The sequence below is a fragment of the Macrobrachium rosenbergii genome, chromosome 31 (assembly GCF_040412425.1).
Source record: "Macrobrachium rosenbergii isolate ZJJX-2024 chromosome 31, ASM4041242v1, whole genome shotgun sequence".
In the NCBI taxonomy this organism is placed as follows: domain Eukaryota; kingdom Metazoa; phylum Arthropoda; class Malacostraca; order Decapoda; family Palaemonidae; genus Macrobrachium; species Macrobrachium rosenbergii.
Window position 1 is genome coordinate 8,172,910 of NC_089771.1, and position 25,426 is coordinate 8,198,335.

Below are 25,426 nucleotides of genomic sequence, written 5' to 3' on the forward strand. Positions count from 1 at the left end.
TAAATGAGGTTCACCTGAATATGGAGGTGACACAGGGAATATTTTTCTCAGTACTGGTAATTGTAAAGTATAATATAAAATATAAATACAATAGTTTTTTTTTAGGAAAGCTTAAGTGATGCCTAGATGGGCTTTTTGAATCACATGAATTGACGTTGACTTTACGTGAAAATAGCAATGGTTATTCCCTATTCCTGAAATATTAGTTTGTTGTTGATACACTTACCTTTCTACATCAAAGCTTAATGGAAATCTTGGAGTCCTCATAAGAGACAGAGCCCTTCCTGCCTTTAAATGCACTGCATAATTTTTTTTTTATAAAAATGAATGAAAAGTTATTAGCATTACAATTATTATCATTATTATTTTAAAACATTACTTTTTGATACCCAGAATGTCCTTATAATCTGTTAAGGTATGTTTATGCAGCAATAATAATAATAATAATAATAATAACATTGCTTGATGGCGTGCGCTACGCTGCGCACACATCGGCCCGCCAGTGCTATAGTTCGCAAGGTCGATATGAAAGTGTACGAACCTACGTTCTTGACGCCCCACGTTTCACACCAGGGCGGACAAACAAGATCCATTCGCCTTTTATCATTATAGATAGACAATTTCCTCACTAGTGTTGGTGATAGGGTGATACTCCTAACGAAGAATTGAGCACTGAATAAAAAATGAGTCTGTCTCACCTCTGTGTCATGGCAAATGTTCCCAAATCTTCACAATGGGTCCTCTCAGTGTCACCACAAAAGCCTTACTGCTAGAGAAAAGGTCAAAATGTCATCCATCTGCTAGAGTTGACCTTGTGACTCTCTCTGCTTTTTCTCAACACTTCGAAATCTCAGCCAATGAGAGAGACTGATCAAACAAAGGACAGTTTGATTGGCTACTAAGCTCAAAGGCTGCACTGACCCAATGCCCAGACCTCAGGTGTCGTCGTCACCTGGGATTAAAGAATGAGGTCACGTGAGGCTTTGGGCCTTCTCTTTGAACGAGGCGTCCTTTGATTGACACCAAAAAGCGAATGTTCCGCCTCTGATCCCTCAGGCCATGAGGTTGAGACAGACGGACAGCAGCAGCGTTCTGAGAGAGAGCTAGACATATACAAGGCCAGTGCAAATGAGGGAAGCCATATTCCACAGAAGAGTTTGTCTGCAGGAGAGAAATTCTTTGCCAAACCCACAAACAAAAGATCTTTGCATAATATAGAAGCATCATCACTAATACTGGGGAAACAATGATACCCTTTCTGAAGCTGGCAACATGCCATGTGAATAAGGGTTGCATGTTAGCAGCAGCACCCCACAATGCCCAATATAGGGCGAGACTTTTGAAGGACGTAGTTCAGTCAAGAATCAATACAGGTATAAAATATGTAATTCAAGTTTATAGGAAGTTCCATTCTTCAGATCGGTAATTAAAAAAAAAGGGTTTACAGATCAGCAGTTACGAATGTTTAGTGGTAACATTTTGGTCTGACTGGAAAGTTGTGGTTGAGCCTTGGCTCAGGTCTCCTTGTTACCCTTGATGCTCTTGCATGTCTTTGAGGTATGGTTGGGGGGCCTAACTCGTTCAGAGAGAGAGTGAGATTTTACAACCACACAACGAATGATTAACCAATCAGAAACCGCTGCCTTGGCCGAGATCATTCTTTGGACAGTCAAAATCAAAAACCACCTGACCAATCTCAATTCTCCAGTGGCTTATTAATATTTTGCTCACGTGTTGATGCAGATCAATAATGTGTTGTAACCACCAGAGTCCCCTGCTAGTCTATAGTATTAATGACTATTTAAATTGTTCAATAACCATTAAACTATCATTGGATTCCCGCCAATCACTAAGGAGTCAACTGTCAATGAAGCTCTCTCAGCCAGTACCTCAGATGGCATGGGAGCCTAATGTATGGTCTCAGAGAGACATTTCACGAAGGGATTTGGAAACGAGGAGAAAGCTTTGCTCCAAAGTAAACCCACTTTGAAGCTTTCACATGGATGACGCGCCAAAGAAAGTTTAGGACCCACAGAAATCCTCAAGGGAAACTCACTTGCTACATGACCAGAGATACACAGTTGTGTGACGTCATCGAGACTGGGGTGCCACTTCTTTTGAAACCTTGTACTGCGGCGTCACAAGTTCAACTTCTCTTTCCAGCAGCAATTTCCATGCTACCCTCAAAGACAACAATTTATTTTGTCACTGTGATCTGCCATTTCCATCTTTTCGGGCATATTTTTGCTTCCAGAGGCAAAGGTGTCCAGTTACCCTCTAATGAACTTTGCTGCTCCCCCCAGTGAGAATGACCCAAACTTCGCGCCTGGAGTGTCTCTCATGCATAATGTGCTTCTGGTTTACACAACAATTTCGCGCAGCTCAACACAGAATTTATGGGAATACCAGTTCCAGAAAATGTATCAGTGCTGGGTGAAGGGAGTGGGGGAGACAGGCAGACCGACAGACAGACAGGCAGATGACAGGAGACAGTGTCTTAAAGGGGAAATTGACAGTTGTTCCCCAAAATATGCTTACTTCTGTAATCAGATGAAAAGTAAAAGAGCATTTCCAAAAAGAACAACTTTTAAAAGTCACCTTTGACCTAAGGGCTGTCAAATATCCTTAGCGGAGATGTGGAGCGCTGACAGACACAAAAATAAAACTACTTAAGCATAAGGATGAGGAGGGGGATGGAAGCTGAGGATGGAGGATGAGGATGGGTATGGAGGATGAAAGAGGAGGATGAGGATGAATGAAATGACTGATCCATGAAAGAAAGAAAGAAAGAGAGAAGAGGCCTTACCTTGAAGACCCACAGAGCACCAAGCCCCCCTCTTGACGAGGTATTAGTTGCTCTTCGAAAGGCAAGGGTGTCGGAATGTGTCAGATTCCTCACTGTCTGTCGCTTGGTCTTGTGGGTTGAGAAGTGTCCTTCGTTCCTTCCTTCCTTCCTGCCTGAGTGATTCATTGACACTCTTAACTTGCAAGTGTCTTCGTTATGTTTTTATGCCTCCCATGAGAACTTCTCTCCCTTGCACCCTGTAGGGGGGTAGTGCAGTTAGTGCGGAACACTGTAGGCATTATTGAAGGTTCTTCGAAGCGCCCCTTCGGCCCATAGCTGCAACCCCTTTCATTTCTTTTACTGTACCTCCATTCATGCTCATTTTCTTGCTTTCCACCCTCTCCTAACAATTGATTCATCGTTCAGCTACAAGGTTTTCCTCCTGTTACACTTTTCAAATCTTTTTTCCTCATAGGTCCCAGCACTTGGCCTTTGGCCTAAACTCTATATTCAGTTCAATTCAATTCAATTCTCTCTCATGTAGAGGGATTCTCCATTGTATTCATAATGATTGAGACTTCTTAGTTCGACTGCTACAGCGCAGTTCCTCAGTACAAGCTAGTGAGGTAAGTGTCAGCCCCTAGGAGCAGTAGCCCTGATGAGGTGAAGACTGTCTACTTGGGGAAAGCCGTCCTCCTGATGGTTAGTTCCTGTGTGGCCTGGGGTTAGTCCACAGGACGCGTTGGTCGAACCTCATCCATGAAGGACTTAAGGACTTTCATTGGCCCATGTCAGCTGAGTTGGTTAGGCGAGTGGACTTCAGGAGAGTTGATGGTGTGCATTGCCTTGGACTGTGTAGCTGCGACTTCAAAGTGTTGCAGTCATTCAACTTGGGCAGTCATACTGTTTGTGGCCTGGACAGTTATTGCTCCCATGCATATAGAATTGAATGAAATATAGAATTTAGGCCAAAGGCCAAGCACTGGGACCTATGAGGTCATTCAGAGCTGAAATGGAAATTGACAGTAGAAAGGTTTGCAAGGTGTAACAGGAGGAAAACCTCACAGTTGCACTATGAATCAATTGTTAGGAGAGGCTGGAAAGTACAATGGAAGAGAGAAAATATGAATGGAGGTACACTTAAAGGAATGAAAGGGGTTGCAGCTAGTGGCCAAAAGGACGATGCAAAGAACATCAAGTAATGCCTACAGTGCACCGCATGAGGTGCACTGACCGCACTACCCCTCCTACAGTGGCTCCCATGCTTATAAAAATCGTTCAGGTGGACCCACACACACACACACACACACTGTGGTTAGTATCTCTGGCTGTACTGATTTCATTACTTATACAGTAACATATGGACGGAGTCTTTAGAAAAACATCTCATCAAACCTGTTATATCTTTGTATGTTTTCGATGTTGACGAATTTTTGTGTTAAGATATGTAAAAGGGATCTATTATTTGCAATTACTGTGAATAAAATGTTTCTAGTGACTGACAATCAAAACCTTTGAGCGCCTTGAATGAGTGTTTTAACCCTTTGCGGCAGAGGGCTCAGAGTTCTGGGAACTCATTCTGAAGTGTAGAATTCTTCTTCCAGCCTCTTGACGAGCACCTCACTCTCACCCACTGTAAGTGACAAGCACGCGGAGGTGGTGGAAGAACAACAGCCATATAGAACACTGCTGGGTTTTGTCTCTAGCAGCAGCAGGTGTCAGTCAGTGAATTTGCATTTCCTTCAAAGAAAGCATCAGCTACATCTCTTTGTTTTTGCTGCTCTTGTTGTCATGGTGTATAACACTAGACTCTGGTTTTGCCTTGATTTGTTAATTGCTTGCTTGCTTGCTTCAAGGGGCAGTATGGTCAACCCATGATTCTTTCAGACATATTTATTGTTGGTTTAGTCATTAACCAAACAAGACCTCTGTGCATTATCAGCAAGAAATACAAGGGGAGGGGAGAGGGATAATGTCACAGAATGAACATTTCCCGTAAAATGAGGAAATTCTTACATAAAAATGGCCAGTCCAATATAATCTGATATAACCAGTTTATTTATTCAGTGAATAACTTTGAATAGGAATGAATCATTTAAGATGATTTTTATCAGTAGATTTCTGAAGTCAATTTTTAAAAATGTGCAAAAATTTTGAGTGTTCATGAAAGGGTCCTTTTTTTGTTTTATTGTATTTTATCAAGTGTTTTCTGCTCACACGGATATTCATTACTTAAGGCCCACCTTCGGAAGGTGAAATCAGCCATAGTGGTGAAGAAGAAGCAGCAATGGCTGAGTGGTGGTGGTGCTGCACTTGGCTCACTTTGCTAGGCCCAGGAATCATCGCTCCCTGCCTATCTACCGCCCACCAGTTCACCCACATGTGAATGGGTACCAGTGTCAGTCTATCTGATGGGCTCAAGAAAAAGGTCAAGGTCAAGGAAATAATGATTTTCTGTTTCTGGTGTGCTTCTGGCCTTCATAGAATCACTCTCTTTCTTGGATGTCTAGCTCCACCAACAATTGTTCTTGTAAGTCAAGAGTTTGTATTTACGACAAAAGCATCGATGTAAATAGTCCTTCAGAGGAGACTGAAAAATTTATACAGAGCCTTCTCTATTCTTCTTATTATCTTTTTTTCATCAGCATGTAGGTGGTATATCAGGCTTCCCAAGGACATAGAAGGATTTGTGTCTTCTTAGGTTTATTTCCTCTGACGTTTCAAATGGTCTCTGGCATTTATTTTCAAAGAGTGAATGAAATGGCATGCAGGTTACACACACACACACACATATATATATATATATATATATATATATATATATATATATATATATATATATATATATATATATATATATATATATATATATCAATCAAGAGGTGGGGCACGGTTGGTGTACAGTTGCCAGGTCGGTTATTCAGCTGCATTTTGGTTGGTCACGGGTTGGTGACGAAGTCGGTCCTGGAGGCGTTGAGACCTTCTGGGCCTAATCGCTATTGGAATTTGGGAGTGGCTGTTACCCGGGATTATAAACTGCATGCCATTTCATTCACTCTTTGAAAATAAATGCCAGAGAGCGTTTGAAACGTCAGAGGAAATAAACCTAAGAAAACAGAAATCCTTGTATGTCCTTGGGAAATCTGACTTACCAACTACATGCTGATGAAAAAAAAAAATAAGAAGAAGAATAGAGAAGACTGTGTAAGTTAAATGCCGTGGAAACAGCTATAATTTTTAATGCAACTGCCCTCAGAGAAGGTCTCTCCTAATAATAATAATAATAATAATAATAATAATAATAATAATAATAATAATAATAATAATAAGGTGATAAAATGAAACACGCATAATAGCACTCAGAACATCTTTATTTGAGAATTATTGGGAGAGTTGAAATCAAACTGAAAACATCACTTGAAAGAAAAACTCACGGGCAAAATAAAAGGCCACAGTTGTCCACCTTGATCTGTGTTACGTCTGGATACCTCAAGATGGCTTCTCTCAGGACATCCAGCCCTAATTCCACCATCCCGAAGCAGTTTCCTTGTCTCCTCCGGGGGTGACCATCTCTGGTGACGATCCAAAACCGTGAAGCTTCTTCATACGAGAAGATGGATCCCCTCACTTCTCCCGCCCTGTATGGCGTCTCTACATATATCTCCCTCTGCCTCTCCCAATCCTCCCTCGATGACGACACTGCGTGAGTTGATGTGCCTCCTCCTCCTCCTCCGCGGGACACATAGTCTCCCATGACGACACTCTCGCCTTTCATCCCCTTGCAAATCACATCAAAGACCTGAGAGTTGGCATAAGAGGGTCCCATATCTCCTGAACACATGTGCAGGAAGTTGAGACCCTTGATGCGGTTCTCAAACATCCTGATGATGATCCTCCCCAGGTGGGTGGATTTGTATGCCAGATCCAGGAACGCCCTGAGAGGGGAGGAAGGCGAAAACCCTTGCATCAAGGACTCAAGCTGTCAAGGGAAAGGAGGAGGACATTGGTTAGAATAATGATAGAAATAATAATATAAATTACTATCATTATCATTAATGTTATTATAGGTTGCATCAACTGCAATTTCCATAGACAAGAAGATGAAGAAGAAGAGCAAAGGAAGAAGAATAGGTTAATTAAAATGCCAAATGACAAGGAAATAAATTTTTAAAAATCTATTGTTGATGAAACCCCTGTGCTGGAAACTTCCACAATATTGTTGTTAGCTCTTTATCCCCCTCCTCCTACACCGAAGGCTCGTCATTAGTGCAACCAAACCCTTACAAACACTGCACTAACCCTCAGACCGGTCGATTAAAACCATGCTCTCCTGAGTTACGGTCACTCAACTCTATCTATCTTGAGCTCATTCTTCCACATTCTTCTTCTTCTGCTTCTTCACCATTCTCTCTACATGTCTGAACCATCTCAAAACACAGTGATCCATCTATACTACACAGACAGTTCAGCTCTACAGCTTCCATCTTTCTCCTTCATCCTTATTCAGTATTAAGACTTCACTTCCAGAAAGGAGAGTTGGCTCAACAACAACTTCATACATTCCCATCTTGGCTTCCATAGATTGTATATGCTTCCTCCCTATCTTTTGCACACATCCTGTTGCCTTCCTTCTTTCCTTCCTTGCTTCATCTTTTCTGTGACTCACCTGTTCCCTCACCCTGACAACATCCACCATATCTACTCCAAAATACCTAAACAGATCAAACATTCTTCCAACATCCACCTACTCGCAACTTTCTCTTCTTTCAAACACTTTCAGATTCTCTCACCAGTTCCTGCAGTTTCTCTTCATCATCCCTCATCAGTGCCATATCATCTGTAAAAATGAGTTATTCCACACAACTTATACAAGAATGATTTTCTTATCTACAATTTTTCACCAGCATCTGCTGCTGCAGCGTTTCCATGTTTGCACACACACTGCCCTTCCACCTTTGTCTCAATCAGTGCCAAAACATTCTAGTTTTATTCCTCCCTTACCCTCTGCACCACACCATGCACATTCAAAACCCCAAGTTGCAGTATATTATCTATGCTCTATAAAACCTTAGCGTTGATAATATGTAACCTGGGTCAGTCAGTGCAAGACTCATATTCCATGTCAAGAACTGTTCATGATGTTCATTTCAAATGAAGAAATTCCTCAAACAATGGTGAACTTGGACAATGATTCCTAAAGGATTATGGGAGACAGTAAAAGGAATCCTACTCATATTCTCCTAGGAATAAGCTTACCTGTATGACAAAGCATCTAGGTGGGAGAGCTCCTTCCTCAAGACGACTCACAGAGACTTGGTTGTTGGACTCAATCTTGACTGGAGCCACCCTCAATTTCCCTTCAAAGGTCGTCACAGCATAGATCCCCCTCTGGGCATTCTTTTTCAAACAACCACAGAAACTTTTGAAATCCTGCACCTGAAGAAAGGTTCATTAATTGAAAATCTCATAACCAGCTCACGTAGGAAGTTATCTTTTTTTTAATAAAAAAAAATCACTTTGATTTAAAGTTGATTATCTGCAAGTGTGTACATGTTCTTAAATTTTGTTATTTTTTGTAATAAAAATACATGTTTTTGAAAAACCAAAATCATATTTTCAAATACAAGCAGATTAATGTATGGTAACTTTCCTGTGTGTCAGGATGACTTCCAGACACCCCACAGAAGAAGATAAGTTCCCCTTTCCCCCTATCTGATTATGCAGCAGGGCAACCGAGCACCCCAGAGTGAAAAATGTGTTTCTGCAACAAATGGTGGGGATGAAAGGAAGCTATATGTGTCCTGACTATGAATCTTGGAACACAGGAGAAGCCAATGCTCTACTAGGTCTCTGAATGGTTCACAAAACTCGATAGGGTTTAAAATCCACCTACTCAAAGGGCTGAAGCGCAAGCTAGCTAAACACATTCTCAAATGTTGAGTCCTTGAGGGGAGCTGATCCAAGGGGCCCATGTGCCTCACTGGGAAGGCGTCTTAAACTACAAGCAGAAGTATGAGAGGAGACTTGGCCAGCAGTGGGTTCCATTTCATATTGGCAGGAGTCAAAACTGGTAATGTGACAGGAGGAACTACTGAAGGTATGACCTCTCTTGAGGAAGAATAATTCTGGTTGACCAGCAACAAAGCAGCTGAATGTGAGGGCGCAAAGTCAGTCGTCTTCAGCAGTTGAAGAAGAATTTAAGAGCAGGTTCTCTGCACATGCAAATTGAAGAAGGACCGTCATCAGAGTCTCAAGGGTCAGGAACCCTAGTTTGAGGGTCAATTTCTTGCAGAGTCATGCCATAGTCAGCAGGTGTGTATAACCAGAAGGAGAAACTTGGCTAGAAACAGAGAAACCGTGTCCTTGGTTCTAGGGCCTACCAGAAGAATGTTTGGAGGGCGAATCTGTCACTTTCTCTTTATGACTTGAGGCACATGATGGACTATGGGCAGGAGAATTTAGAGTTACCAACATCAGAGGGAGAGGGTTGGTGTCTACCACTAGTGCCTTTGGCTCTAGAGAAGTGAGACCTCTGGAAGGCACAAACAGAACGAGAGTGGCCAGGATGCCTCAATGTCCCAGACACAGAAGACTCCAAAGTGCTACTTCAAGTTGCAGAAGGCGCTTTTGTGGTGCCCAGTACTATGGCAGGGGACAAGTGCTGTTGGGTGTGCAGGAGTGGTGTCATGTGGGTGGCAGTGCCAGAAGGAGTGGTGGCATCTGAAGAGAGGGGCGCATGGTGCAGGGCAGGGAATGCATGGATCTCCTCACTTGTCCTGATTTCTGCCAAATCATAAATCATTCTTGAATAAGAGGAAGAACATAGCTGATGAATCACTCCACAGCACCATAAAGTGGAATAGTAAGCAGAATGATAACTTTATGGAATGGAATAGTGAAATTTAAAGGTGGAAATGAGCAAAGACAACACAAGATCTCTGAAGGAGATTGCAGAAGTGTTGGGAGCATCAAACACACACACACACACACACACATATGGAATGAATGGCCAGTTTCCCCTCCATGGGCACTGAGAGATCTAGACACATAATCAGACAAGTGGAAAGGGGAACTCTTCTTTAATGTGGAGTGTCTGCAAATTACGCTGACTCTTAGGATAGGCTTTTGTAAAGAGATGGGTGGTTTGAAGTAAAATGGACATTATCATCTCATTCAGTTACATTTATCTTGAATCTGTTGAGTAGATGTTTCTCAGGACAACTTTTTCAGCTTTTGATTTTCTGTGGAAGAAAAGACTCCTCAAACTTACAGTAATGTTCACAACAGAGTCTCTCTCTTCTTCATGTTCTCCTTCCTCTAGTTGTTGTTCTTCCTCAGTTATCCCTTCTGTGTCCTTCACAAACTTTTCCAGATTTTCTCTCATCTTGAGAATTTCCTGTGAGACAAATCCGAGAGGACAAAGAGATTACAGAGGGGATTTGGAAAGACTGGAATATATATCTGTAAGACTAGAAAGATCCTAGAAATGAAAAGTTACACAAATCAAAAAGAGAAATATAAGAGATCTACTGATAAGGACAGACTGAACTAAAACTTCTATTTTATTCGAGTCTTTTTGGTTGAAAATTCTTTGGAAATGTCTCAGGCCACAGGATGAAGTTAACAGATGCCATAAGGAGAGAGAGAGAGAGAGAGCCAACTTACCTCTTTTATATGATGTTCTTCCCTTTTGCTCTCGTGAAACTTTGACACAGTTTCTTCCATGGCCTGAAGAAGCTCTTCTGCCTCATGCATGAGAGGTGCGGCTGTAATAAAGTCTGTTGCTGCTTCCAGTTGGGCATCAGATTCTTTCATTTTTAGTATCTGTTGTTGTAGTTCTTCGACCTTGTTCATGAGCAGCTTAGTATTTAGATCAATGCTGGTTAAAGTTGCCTTGCTGGAAAGCCTTACTACTTTAACTCCCTTTCTCATCTCACTGTAGCTTTCAATGAGGTCCTTAACCTCAGCCTCTGCTCCCAGGCATTCAGCGATGCCTCTCTTGGTAACGTTCTCCCTGAAATATTTGGTAGTCTCTAGGAAGGATTTCTTTGGCTCTTTTGATGAAGTGCTTGGTCCTTCATCCTCGGATGGTAGTTGCTTTGCAGCATCAAGGAGGCCTCTGCTAATCATGAGGTCCTTAGCTGAATTGGCCATGAAACCTTTCCTGCAAACAGGACATTCTTTCCTGTATGTCGAGATGAGCTCGTCGATGCAACGGCTGCAGAACTCGTGGGAACAAGGGAGAATCCTCGGGCAGTGATCTTCATTGTATGTAATGTAATAAATGTCACACTCCAGGGGGCTGGATGCCTGAAAAGGACATAAAAACCTGTTACCCTTCCAGAGGCAAGTGTGATCTTCCAAAAGATTATTTTTCTTGTTAAAAAATAAGACCCCTGTATCAAGAACTCAAAGGTCTGACTCATAGGATCTGCAATTGCTTATCTAAACAGTGTTATCTAAAGTGCGACATCGGATGTCAGTCAGTGGTGAAAACGATGACAGTGGAATAAAGTCAAAATCTTTTGAGACCCAACAGTGCACCAAAGAGCATTTTGGGTTTTTCAGTTTTTGCTCATTTGTCCTCCAGGCTGATCACATTTCTAGTTGCTAAATCTTCCGCTGGAAAGCCAGGTATTATGTTGGTATGCTTTTTGCTTTTTTTTAAATAAGTTTAGGGAAACCTATTGTAAAATGGTCTTCTCCTAATTGCAACAAATGTTTGTTTAATCTGTTACTATGCCCTCTATATCTACCAGTTATGGGAGGACCACAATGGGAAACTAGACTTCCGTGTGTGGGGGGGGAATGAAAATGTTTGAATTGCAGGATGCACAGTAACCTAACCTAAGCTACCTAACTAACCTAGGGTGCTGACTCCCAACTTGAGTTGGGTTTTTCACTTACTAAAGCCCACATCTAATTTCATCTTGAAGGTATGTTTTCCTTTGGGGTCCCTCATTATTGTTAGAAATGATGGTGTCGGAAGTGAATATGAAATTCATCAAAATCGCTTTAGAACTATCAAAAACAACGTTTTGCTTTGAAAATAATGAAACAACTGATGTCATAACAAGAAATAAGAAGACACTCCCAGCTTCTGAGAGACTGACATATCCAGCAACAATGTTCACCAGTTGCCTGAGGGTAGGTCAGACAGCCAATTTGTTGGCCTCTGACTCCATGAAACTGACTCGATGAGGAGGTCATGACCTCTATCACCTGCTTGATTCCCCCAAGAAGGATGAAGTCTATCCAGAAGCCAAACCCCAAGCAAGTTGACAAAAATGTTTGAAGAAAGTGAAGTTGTGATCAGATTTTCATGTTGTCACGAAGAGAACTAAACCTTACACGTTGTTAGTCAGTGCAGACTATTTTCCATCGGTTGGAGAAATTGCAGAGCACCCACGTGTCCATACATCTTGTACACCACCAAGTTCACGTGGGCTTAAGACTTAGTTAAAGTCAGTAACATTCTCATTGAACAAAGTTCCTGATATTTCCCAGCTGGTTCACTATTGTCTCAGTAGTCCTGTGGAAAGGAGCAGTTGAATAGACAACACATACAAACCTAATTAAGAATCTACTGTTGCTCACTCACTGGTGCTATCTGTCCTGCCTCATATCTCTTTCTGTTCTATACTGTCCTTTTATCAAGAATCTACATTGTTGAGACGCTACATGTAGAGGACAATATAAAGGTGATTGTGGACACAAAACTCCCTATGTGAACATGAGTTACTGACTTACAGCACTCGACAAATACAAAGAAGGAGACATTTGTGTCTTCTTGAAAGAGCTTAGTTCTGTGATAATTTAAACTGTGGAGCCACATTTAAGTTTGGGATTCCCATTGTTTTTTTAATAAATGCAAAAGACAGAGATGACTGACAATGTAACTTGCACATCATCACAGTGATAATGTTCCACTGATTGTTATTGAAGACAGGCGTGAAATATCTCCCAGCTCTTTGTAGTAATAATGCAAAAATTTTGTTTATTTAAGTATTCATGATACTCAAACTTAAGATTAAACTTTTGGTCCCAAATCTTATTGAAGGTGAGGAAATGACTGAATGGTCAGCCTTTGAGTGCTGTAAGTCTGTCACTCATGTTCACATGGGAGTTTTGTGTCAAAAATCACTTTTATGTTGAGGTGTCCTACTGGGAAGAGAATTCAGGTGTATAACCAATGTATTACCTGTTGACTGCATTGGTGGCAGCCTTTAAGATGTAAGCATTGCATCCTGAGGCATTGGTGGCACATTGCAAATCAGTGATGAATGATTAAAGAATTTTCAGTGTCGAGACAGAAACTGTGGCTGCCTTAGGGATATCAAAAGTCCTACTCTGACATCCCCTGGGTCACAGGGGAATCATCTTACAACAGTGAGTCTTGAGACAGACCCCTCTTATGTTGGTCCTCTCACTGGGGCACCCCCAAACATCACATCCATATCCCAAACCATTCTCAAGTTATGGGAGCCTCAGATCATACAAACAGAATGTTAGAGATTCACTTTTTGTGGCTTTTTGGAATCGAATTTTTCTAAAAGGAGACTGGCCCTGACCTCTGTCCTGTTACTTGGCCTAAGATAACCTCTTCCACATCATCTCCCCTACACCAGTCCTCAGTCTTTGTCAGCAATGCCAGGATGAAGTTGAAACACAACCTTTGACATTAGACCAACCCTAATCTGACCTCCAACACCTATCACCCTCCCCCACTCCCCTAACCCCACCCCCACCACTTTCTCTGACCTGAGACTTTTAAAAAAACTCACTTCTGACACTTCCCCAAACTGACACCCCTCAAACTACCTCCATGACCTGTGCCAATCTGGAACTGGAATGATTCCAGTCCCAACTGCTGGAAAACCTCATTTTCATCACTTGGCATCACCTAACCTGTCCTTCCCTTCTTACCCCCTCCCCCTGTCTCTTCTGGGACATTGAGGCCTTGATTATTCACCTTCCAAAGAGACCATTGACCTGAAATTGACCTGACAGGTGGAATGGAGGGTGGCTTGTTGACTGGGGACGGTGTTCCAAGTGAGTGGGCATTGATTTCTGTCCATTTATAATGCTTTAATGCAGTTGAGGGGAAACCACACTAAGGGTGCCACAACCATCCAATAATGTGATGCAACCCCACCAGGGCCTTCAGATCACACATTTCCCCAAAACCTGGTCGAGTTTGGCAATTTGCAACAAACGTTGGGACGTTTTCTCAAACCGTTCTCAAGCAATGGCCTGAAACAGGATGCAAATTTTATCACGGAATAGGAAGAGGCTGCACTGGAAAAGTCCAAAGGGCGACTTTGTCGATGTCCCGTTGCTGATAAGGGAATCCTCCCCTTCTTGTGTGTGATTATCTCCTTCCCAGCTGTCCTCTCCCTTCCTATAACACCTGTTCTTGTAGAGACCTCCCAATTTGTGGCTGCTTTTGAAGAGCTTTCACTGAATGCTTTGTAAACCATCCTGATAAAATTCTGTGTTCCTTAATGCTCTCATCATTCCAGTTGATGATCCAGTTTGCAGCCTATCAAGTCTCTTGAAGCTCAGTTGCAACTCAGGGTGGAGATCCATAATTTTCTTTCAATGGGAAGTCTAGAAGAAGCACAGCCAAATCTTATTGTGCAGGATCTCTATCCGTGCTGTTGCCTTCTTGTGGGATGATATTTGAGTCACATCTGTTTCAAAAATCTGCCCAAATATTTCGAATTTCGGACAAACACCAACCCCTTCCCTCTCACGAGAATGCTCTGCCATCTTCCTCCCCAAGAAAAAAAAAACCTTTTTGAGTAAAACAGCAAAGGGAAATGAACTTTTACGTGTTTTTTGACAAAGAAGTTTTGTTGTACCTCGAACTGAAACTTTAGGACTTGTAGAGCTTGTTTTGCATACATTCCATCGCTCAATGGCTGAGCTCTAACACTCCATCATGAAAAGGATACTGTGGTTTGGAGCCGGTTCTCTCTCTCTCTCTCTCTCTCTCTCTCTCTCTCTCTCTCTCTCTCTCTCTCTCTCTCTCTCTCTCTCCCCACACACACAAGCTGTGTCCAACAACAATCCAGTACCTAATCCATTTCTTAGGTCAACAGAGAAAGACTGGATTTGGTGAAGATGGAATTCCAGAAATCACTTTATCCCTCCCACGATCAGTGTCTTCTTCTTCTTCTTCTTCTTCTTCTTCTTCTTCTTCTTCTTCTTCTTCTTCTTCTGTCCGGTGGTCGATGCAGACTATTCTCGAGACTTTGTCTACCGTCAGTCATTTGTTAAATTATTTCTCGTTACTTTTCTTTTATAGAAGATATAGACAGATGGAAAGATAGACAACAGACACTAAATATATATACTGTGCATAAACAGAACGAGAGAGAGAGAGAGAGAGAGAGAGAGAGAGAGAGAGAGAGTGAGAGAGAGAGAGTGAGTGAGACAGGAATATGGTCCTTGAACGAGGTCATCTGTGAAATAGCAGAAAGCTATTCATTATTAAGTTCTATTATCAAGATTCTGATAATAGAACTTAATAATGAATAGCTTGCTACTATTTCACAGATGACCTCGTTCAAGGACCATATTCCTCTCTCTCTCTCTCTCTCTCTCTCTCTCTCTCTCTCTCTCTCTCTCTCTCTCTCGTTCTGTTTCTGTTTATGTATAATTTATCGTTTTATTTCTTATTCCTTCTCTTCCGTAAAAGAGATCAATAGATAGAAAGATAGATAGATAGATAGATAGATAGATAGATAGATAGCTGTTCTGACAGAAAGAACGAGAGCGAGAGTGTACGCTTGGAGAGAATTATTAAGGGTGAATCAATGAAAGCCTCGTTGCTAACAAAAACAAACTAGGTCACTATGATTCATCACGCAAGCACTACTCTCGTCGCTCTTACCGAATCTCCTTTTCTGATAAACAGACGACACCCACACACACACACTCACTCACAGGCGCATGCATTACTCTAACCCCCACCCTTAGTGAGCAGGTGCACCGACTTTTGAGCGCAAGACAAATGCGCGCCGACAGTTGAGCGCCGACTTTTTTTTGACAAATGCGCGCACAACATTATAGCCACAATTTCAAAATTCAATCCTCCTCTTATTTTTTTGTATTGACATTATAGACGTTTAGTACTCACTGTTACAAGCGTTTGGATATAAAGGAAAAGAAAAATGATCTTAATCTTTATTTGCTATATATGTAAATAAATAGATAAATGAATATATATATATATATATATATATATATATATATATATATATATATATATATATATATATATATATATATATATATATATACAAAAGAAAATAAATATAAAAAGAAAAGTGCGACAGCTTAAATTTTTATTGACATATACGAATACCTAAGATATTTAAAAACAAGTTCCACAAATAGAAAATTAATAAAAACAATTTGTAAATAGAATATAACTACTTCTGTAGAGTAAGATTATATGATATGGAAGGCAGATAATCTAATGGCTCTCTTGTAGAATACTCACTAACAATTTTAATTAGAGCATTGTTTACTCGTTCATATTCTTTGTGTTTTACAGGTTCATGCCGCCCACAGTTTATTCTGATCAATTTGGATGAGGTGTGATTTTGTTCTATTCTTAAAATTTCTATGAATTTGTATATTGGAGGGTGCATATGCCCTACTGACTGCTGCATTGCCCGAATTATTTGTACGTGGATGTTCACTGACGACACGTTCGTAAACACTCCAAACACGAGGGGGAAACATATCATCTCTCCTTCTCCCTCTCCTGCAAGGTCTTCCTATCCAAGTATCTTCGAAGTAAAATACCAAATCGTCTAAGTCGTCGGGGATTATATCTCGTAATGATTCAAAAACATTTGTAATATCATTGTGGGGAACGAACGCCAAGGCCACAAGCATTTTTGAACATTTTCGTATTTCTTCGCTGTTACTGTATAAACTGGTCAATCCTAAGTCTTGTATTTTTCTCCATACGGCCTGAGATGAATGGAAAAAACACCCAAACACCTCAGCGTTTCTGAAGACAGCAAGAAAAGCTTTACGAAATGGTTTTTCATAGTCGCACGATATGGAAGCTGGAACAATGTCGGTATCCATGAAATGTAGTTGTGTCAGAGCACGGTTATATGCTTCCTCTGACTTCCTCTGAAGGAGAGTATAAACCACTGGAAGCACGATTCCTTTATAAATGATGTGAATCACATATAGCTGATAGAATAGTTGAGGAACTATTTTGAACGTTCCATCTCCCATCCAGTGCTTATTTTCTTTCATCAATTTCAAATTTTGAGGAGTAGTAAATATAAAATATCTATCGGGGTCATCACTACCGGAGTCATATGCAAGAAAATTGTCTCCATCATACGTGCAAACAAGTTCTTGAGGTATATCTTTCTACTGTTCGCTGAAGGGATTGCTACTTTGGAAGAATAGCAACTACTTCATGACGCAAATTAAGTTGTGCCTCTCGAATGAGTCGCCTTCCTTGGTGGATCATTCGATGTTGCAGCTCTTTCACGAAGTTGCATCATTGATAATCTAGACTCAGACTTTGCAGGATCTGGCACAACGCCATGACTCTTTCCCACTCTTAAGCACTCTGTCAAGTCTGTAACAGTAGCCTTCCTTCGTACAATATATTATCTTTTCTTTTGGATGATGTTACCTTCTCCATGGCGAGGGTACTTTGAACTAAAATAAATCAATGGTATTCCTCCTTTAAAGATATACTAATAACCAAACGATACGCACACAAAATGAAAGTTAATGATAGTAACCAAACAAGTTAACAATGTAAACAAAAGATTTTAACGAATTTTAACGATAATAAACAACCGATAACATGCCATTTTTCGAAAACCAATTTTACGAAGTATGCGTGTATGTGTGCGTGTGTTTGTTTTTTTGTTAAAATTTCGTGCGCTCAAATGTTAGTGCGCGCATTTGTTTTGCGCTCAATCGTCGATGCTCAACTGTCTCTTTTATAGGGCCTTGGTATGTATATATCTCACCTTCCAAAGAGAGCATTGACCTGAAATTGACCTGACAGGTGGAATGGAGGGTGACCTGTTGACTGGGGACGGTGTTCCAAATGAGTGGGCGGTGAATATAGTTAATTTTTGTCCGTCATAATTATGGATGAAGTACAAGTCTGAGAGCTTTTATGAACGAAAGAATAAAGGAAATGATTTCTAAGATATAATGTCTCTTAACATCTTAAGAACTTTGAGCACTGATGTGAAGATTTAAATAATACATATATATGTGTGTGTATGTATATATATATATATATATATATATATATATATATATATATATATATATATATATATATATATATGTATGTATATATATTTGCTTGATTTTAAATCACAAAAATGGTAAAAATTAATGATTATACAAACAAAGTTACCGCCATGAAAGAAAAGTGAAACAACTGAGATGTTAAGTACTTTTGTCTTATTACCAAGACATGGTCGCAGCAACTGAAGGCATACACAGACAAGGGTGTATGTATATGGGAGGCTTAAGTGCTAAGGGAATACTAAAAGGTTGGGAGGTCACAAAACAGTCAATGGATTAACATTACCTGTTGGTAATACTCTTTATTCTGTCTTTCAAATCCTTCTGGAACATATGTGTTACCCTACAAAGAGTTAATCCCATTGCTTACCTTTGCTAAAAGTCAAGAAGTCCCATCTATTGATAGCTTGATAGTGACCATATCAAAGTGGCTACTGGTGTTGTACATTTGTTCTTAAATACACGCATTCTCTCTCTCTCTCTCTCTCTCTCTCTCTCTCTCTCTCTCTCTCTCTCTCTCTCTCTCTCTCTCTCTCTCTTTCAGGCCTGCAGTGAAACAGGCATTACCCAAAATAATTCATTTGACAATAATCTAACATAATAGGATTGCAAGAAACAAGATGTGAAATAAAATGGAATACTAAAAAAACACATATGGACGAATTCTCTGGAACCCGGACATTTCCAGCAAACAAACTCATAAAGTCTTGTCGCCAGGCAAGGATTTTCTCACGTCTCAAGAACATCCAATGCATTTGACAATCACACAGTTTTCCTAATCAGGATGCATGCCAGACACCAGCCAAGCATTCTCTCAAGGCTCTTCGTAATGCCTTTAGCCACACTTATTAATAAAAAAATCTACTGTGTATTGTAATGCATAAAATATTTGTGACCTATGAGCTTTTCATATGTTTTATTACAGGGCCAAAAGAAAATAATCCTGGGCTTACATTAAGATTTTTCTCCCTGGCCAACTGAGTCACAATGGATTCCAACAAGTTCCTGGAAATAGTTTCATTACTTCGTAATATTATATTGCTTTGCATCCAGTGTACTCTGTGGGACTTTTCACTTAGATGCAAAAATAGAGCATTATTAGTCTGACCTGTTCTTACTGAATATTTGTGTTGTTTTAATCTGGTATTTAATTCTTTACTGGCCTGATCTAAGTAAAATAAATCACAGTCCATACAAGGAACTTTTGTATACAATATTGTTATTTTTGGGGGGCTATTTTTTTTATAAGCATGTTTTTGTATTATTATATATGAAAGATACATTTGTATTAAACAATTTTAAAAAAGGTTTTGCAGCTTCAAATCCCATGAAATGTGGCAAACAAAGGGTATTTGAGGAAACTTCTTTTTTTTTATTCTGATTTTTCATAGAAGGTCCTTATAGATTTATTGTAACAAATATCCATAATAAATAAATATATATATATATATATATATATATATATATATATATATATATATATATATATATACTGTATATGTACATATATCTTCTTCTTCTTCTTCTTTTAACGTGCTTTTTTTCCCATTTTTGTATGAGGTAAAACGATGCCTTCTTTTGAAGGACTTTTTGATTTGGCTTTGGGGTATATATATATATATATATATATATTATATAAATATATATATATATATATATATATATATATATATATATATATATATATATATATATATACCGTCGCCCCGGCAGTTACAAGCAGGCTATGTCCTCTCTTTGCTTCTCTATACTCTTTAATAAATATATATATATATATATATATATATATATATATATATATATATATATATATATATATGTATATATACAGTATATATGTATATATTATATGTATATATATACTGTATATACATATACACATATATATATACATATAATATATACATATATACTGTATATATACATATACATAAATATATATATATATATATATATATATATATATATATATATTATAACATATTTATTAAAGAGTATAGAGAAGCAAAGAGAGGATACTCGAGCCTCCCGTTTGTAACTGCCGGGGGAGACGGTGGCGCCTGTACCGGCGGGCGGTTAATTGGAGTTGGAAGATGTCAACAACATGACAGGGACACAGTTCTGTGCTGCAGTTAATTGCCGTATTCAAGAAAGAAGAGGCCTGAGTTATCGTTTCTTCGATTCCCCAAAGACTACGAGAGGTGAGTGATGTGTTGTCAGTTACATTTTATCAAAACTAAGTTCACACAAACGAAATTATGGGATATGTTGTTGCTTATTCTCTCGTTGTTCCTTTGACTAAAGAGTGTACTGTGCTCTAAACTCTCTGCTTTGGTAGTTTCATTCACCAAGTTTTGTCTAACACTACAGTGGTTACTGAATGTTGTTGTAGGGAATCAGGCATTCTCTTACTGCTCGAGCTATTTCACATAGCAGTGTTTGTTTATTAATTGGGTTTCCCTGGAAACTCTCAGTCATAATCGCTTGCATTTCTTCTCTCTTGATTCTTCTTTGGATGGTCTTCTTTCTTTAGTCTTCTTTCTTGTCTCTTCTTTCGTTGTCTTCTTTCTTGCATTGTTGCATTATTCCTCTTCTTCTCCTATTGCCACCAAACTTTCTTGTAAAAATTGAGCACTGGTGGTGTAGTGTGGTATGAGGAGAAATGTGCAAAGTAAAAGTTTGTTTAAATTATTTAAATATTATATATTTAATTAATTAGTTAATTTGGTTGATATGACACCCTTTCACAAACTGTCAAATGTTCATGATGAAGAATGTATTGTGTTGATTTAAGAGTACACAGACTTTGTTGAGAAGATGAACCAGTTGTTCAACTGCTTCAATAGTGGAACTCGTACCAGTAATGCAAAAATGCGACATGCCATGAGTCTGAAATCAGGTCACAAGGAATTCCTAGTTAACTGCCTTACATGGTTGGATGGTATCAAACTACTTGGTCCACGAAAGCTGCCTTGCCTCTCTGGATGAGTTGCATTCAAAGTACAAGCTGTCTTACCTATTAAGCAACAGACTCAGTCAAGATTGTTTAGAGGATCTATTTTCAATAATTCGAGGGAAAGGTGGGCACAGGGACAACCCAGATGCATGTCAGTTCAGGAGTGCATTCCGCCAAGTCATGGTGGATGCTATTATGGTTTCAAGTGCTGATGCTAACTTCCAAGAAGACATTGATACCTTCTTGGCAACTGAATAATATAGGGACTTCAGGTTTTGCAAAATCTGCAGTGAATGTCTCACATTCTTCTCTGCCAATTCCTGTATCAGTACAGTCAGTAATGACCCTCCCTGGGGGAGGCGTACCACTTGAGGAATGCAATGTGTTAGCATATATCACAGGTTTCATTGTGCTAAGATTCGTCACAAGGTTTGTAGAGAATGCAGGACAAAGCTTCGAAGTACTCTTGATCCACACAACCTTGTTCATGTTTTCCTTTCCAAGAACACTTACGGTAACACACTATGAGAGGAGCTCATTGTGCCGAGTGCAGTCCTTTACGACATGATTACTCTGATGGAAAACAAGTATAGAAAGACGGTTTCTGACATTTACTACATAAGCAGAGTTCACCACAAACTTGTGACGGGCTTGGAGGAGAAGATGCAGGGAAAGTTTTTAGCTTGTTCTGTGTGCAACTGCAGGCTCTTCATTGTCAACCTCTTTAAATGCATCTGCCTTCATCACACTTTAAAAGATGCAAACAAAAGTGTTTTAGTTGCAGGTCGAAAGAACCGAAAACTCATGAAGTTCAAACATCTGTAATACTGAAAATGTATACTTGCAGTGTAGGGCCCAGTTATAATGAACATACTTGCGATGTCTTAAGTTACGATGGTGCTTGTATCCTCATTTTTCTGGCTTTCCTTGTGATAATATTCCTGTTTTCCATTTAATTTCTGCATGAAATTTGTTAGAAACATATTTGTATTTGTCAACAATCACAGGAAAAAGTTTGAGTAAAGAAATTTGTTATGATCTGGTATGTGACTATGTAATGTTGAAAAAACCTTAAAGAACCCAAAAATGTAACGAACAAAAAATCAACTTTTCACCATCGTAAATGTTGGTGCATCCGGGCCCATCATAATAAAATAAATATATCAATTTCAGTATGATAAAATAAAGATATCAATTCACAATGGAGGGGTTTCAGTTTGTTTATAGTTTGGCCAGATATATCTTATAAATTTATTTATTTATTTATTTATATATTTCCTTTCATCCATAATTTTCAACCTTTTGAATAAAACCTGTTTTAGCACCAGTAGTTATAGATAAAGAGAGGATAAGTTGTATGTATTTACTCATTTTTTTTCCAATAGAATATTTAAATAATGAATCCAGATTAGTGCATTGCTGTATAAGTAATAATAAAAGATCAGAAGATAGCGTTACAACTCACAAAAGTGCTAACATTCGTCTTAAACATTAGTGTGGTGTATGCCAGCACAAACAAATCTTATCACAGTTTACGCGTTCACCGTCGGATGGCGCCACCGGTACCGCGGTTACAATTTTCCCATAAGGACTCGCGCGACTGACCACTCTTTATACTTTTCTATATGTGTTTGATATACTATATATGTATATATATATATATATATATATATATATATATATATATATATATATATATATATATATATATACATAAATATATATATATACATATACATATACACATATTGGTAGCTTGATAGCAATCGCATCAAAAGGCTACTGATAGTGCAAATCTGTACCTTCACATCCTGCATTCTCTCTTTCTCTCTCTCTCTCTCTCTCTCTCTCTCTCTCTCTCTCTCTCTCTCTCTCTCTCTCAGGTCTACAAAAACAAGCTTTACGCAAAATACTTTATTTGACAATAATCTAACATAACTGGATTGCCAGAAACAAGAGATGAAATGAAATGGAATAATAATGTTCACCAAAGAGCAATCATATTACAGTCCAACATATTTAACTAATTATTGTCTCTACATCGATACCTCATAGGTCAAAATAAGTCAAAGTCCAGTACATTCCCAATGAGTACATCTTTAACCTCTTTCTCAGCAAAACATCTGGAGAAGTCAAATAAAACTCTTATTAAACAACATGTATAAAAATAAAGATATGGGAATGCCTCCCATGTTACTTATAAAGCGTACATAATGTAGTAAATGCTTGGCACAAGCGAGACACATGTTAAATGAAAGAAACAATCTACAGTTTAAGAAATCAAAAGTGGTTCTTATCTCCAAACAGCAATGTTCACAGTCATAATCGACAGGCCTTGAACCACAGACTCTTCACCGAAGACTTTTAATAATGTTCAGTGTCGGTTTTCGAATGATCATTTGTGTGATAACTAATCCCTTCACGGCCTGGGACTCCGCCCAAAAGAAACGCACATACAAATGCATTTACCAGAACCTGGACACTTCCAGCACATGCACTCACGATGCCTTGTGGATAGTTCCCACGTCTTGAGAACACCTGACGTATGCAGTTTTACTTAAATTAGGAAACGAGTCGGCAACAGCTAATCATCCTCTAGAGGTTTGTCAGAATGTCTTTCGCCACACTTATTAGTTAAACATCTACTGTGTATTGTAATTCATAAAATACTTGTGACCTACAAGCTTTTCACATAAACAGCAGTATATATATATATATATATATATATATATATATATATATATATATATATATATATATATATATATATATATATATATACACATACAGTACATACACAAACAATTGAGAGTTACACACTTACCATAGTTCTTCTTCTTCTAAAAACTGAAGAGACACGCACACTGTCACGGAAATCACTAATACTGCCTTAAAGACACGTCCCCAGACAGACACGAGACTCCATCGCCGACTTGAGTGGGACTGAAGAAGAAGAATTCAGAAGTCACTTTTTCTCTCCCACCTTCTGTCCTGTCCACGAAAGCTATCCAATATTCATTATGGTTGTCGAGACATTATATCTGATTTTTCGCTCGTTTATTAACTAACTTCTTCATCATTTCTCATGTGAACCAGATAGATAGATAGATAAGCAGATAGACAGACAGAAAGATAGACAATAGATAGTAGATAAATAGAAAGAGCGAGAGCAATTGTACTTGGAGGGAATCAATAAGGGGTGAACGCGTCTTTGGTAACCAAAACAAAAGTGGGTCGTTATGCTTGGTCACGCAAGCACTGCTCTTGTCGGTCACACTGTGTCTCCCTGTTTTGTATACACGCACACACATTCACAAGCACATTTCCGTTGTCTTACAGTCCATTTGCATGAAAGAAAAAAATTATTCCTGAACACAGATCACTGTAAAACTTGACTGGTTTTATTATTATTATTATTATTATTATTATTATTATTATTATTATTATTATCAAAAGCACTGCAACGAAAGGAAATAAAAGAAAAGATTTCTTTAAAACTGATTTCACAACCTGGCCTCCTCACCCAAGCGATGATCTTAGAGTGTTACACACAAGTTCTCATATTGCATTTTATTGTCGCGAAATTTATATCAGTTGAAAAGCTATTATTTTATTTGTACGGTTCAGAAATAAATACGTCACATTTATTATCAATTTTTTGGCATGGAGAGTTGTCGTTACCTGAGAGGGGTCCTGGATTTTGGGGGATAATCCCTACTCTCTCTCTCTCTCTCTCTCTCTCTCTCTCTCTCTCTCTCTCTCTCTCTCTCTCTCTCTCTCTCTCTCTCTCTCTCTCTCGTTAGCTTGGGAACAACATTCACTTATCTGTGAAGATAATTAGGTCGGATTTGAAACTGCAGGAAGAAACTTCAAGAAGTTTTTCAATTTATACAAACACACACATATGTATAGATATATATATCCATATATTAACTTTTTTGTATAGTTCTAAGTTTCATTCAAAGGAGGATAGGTACTGTACATGAGAGACAGAGAGAGAGAAAAGAGGGGAGGAGAGTAGCCCTTGAACAGGGTCGTCTGTCCGATCGATGAAAACTATTCATTATCAGGAACAGCCAAACATGCGCTATAGTCAACAGTTTTATTCCACTGGGACGTTTCGGTTTTAACACCAAGCAATTTTCGACCTAAAGGAGAGGCAAAACACCAAGACGTAACATTTTTTATACTAGTGAAATACAAATCAAAGAAAGGTCACACTCGAGAATAATTTTCTATAAACTACGTTGCCACACACACACACACACAAACTACTCAGAAAAGAAAACACAGTGACTTAAAACTAATTCAGTTCAGCGAATTACAGTAGCCGATAAAACTAAGAAAAACAAACTCAAGACGAGAGAAGC

General features: G+C 39.0%; 1 protein-coding gene across 1 annotated transcript; it reads right to left on the reverse strand.

The window, feature by feature from the left end:
* Positions 1-6,137: 6,137 nt before the first annotated feature.
* Positions 6,138-24,343, reverse strand: LOC136855233 (uncharacterized). The gene is made up of 5 exons (XM_067132139.1): positions 23,881-24,343; positions 10,451-11,095; positions 10,056-10,181; positions 8,042-8,221; positions 6,138-6,764 (listed from the first exon to the last, which is right to left on the reverse strand). Exons 1-5 carry the CDS (start codon positions 23,881-23,883, stop codon positions 6,216-6,218), a joined length of 1,503 nt encoding a protein of 500 aa, XP_066988240.1. The 5' UTR covers positions 23,884-24,343; the 3' UTR covers positions 6,138-6,215.
* Between the last annotated feature and the right edge of the window lie 1,083 nt (positions 24,344-25,426).

Bases quoted from the DNA above. Each gene is read 5' to 3' on its own strand.
- LOC136855233 (XM_067132139.1), bottom strand. The intron at 10,182-10,450 runs GTAAGTTGGCTC...TTTGTCTCACAG, and splicing joins AAGAACATCATATAAAAGAG to GAAATTCTCAAGATGAGAGA. The intron at 8,222-10,055 runs GTAAGTTTGAGG...ACCTTTCTTCAG, and splicing joins ACTCTGTTGTGAACATTACT to GTGCAGGATTTCAAAAGTTT.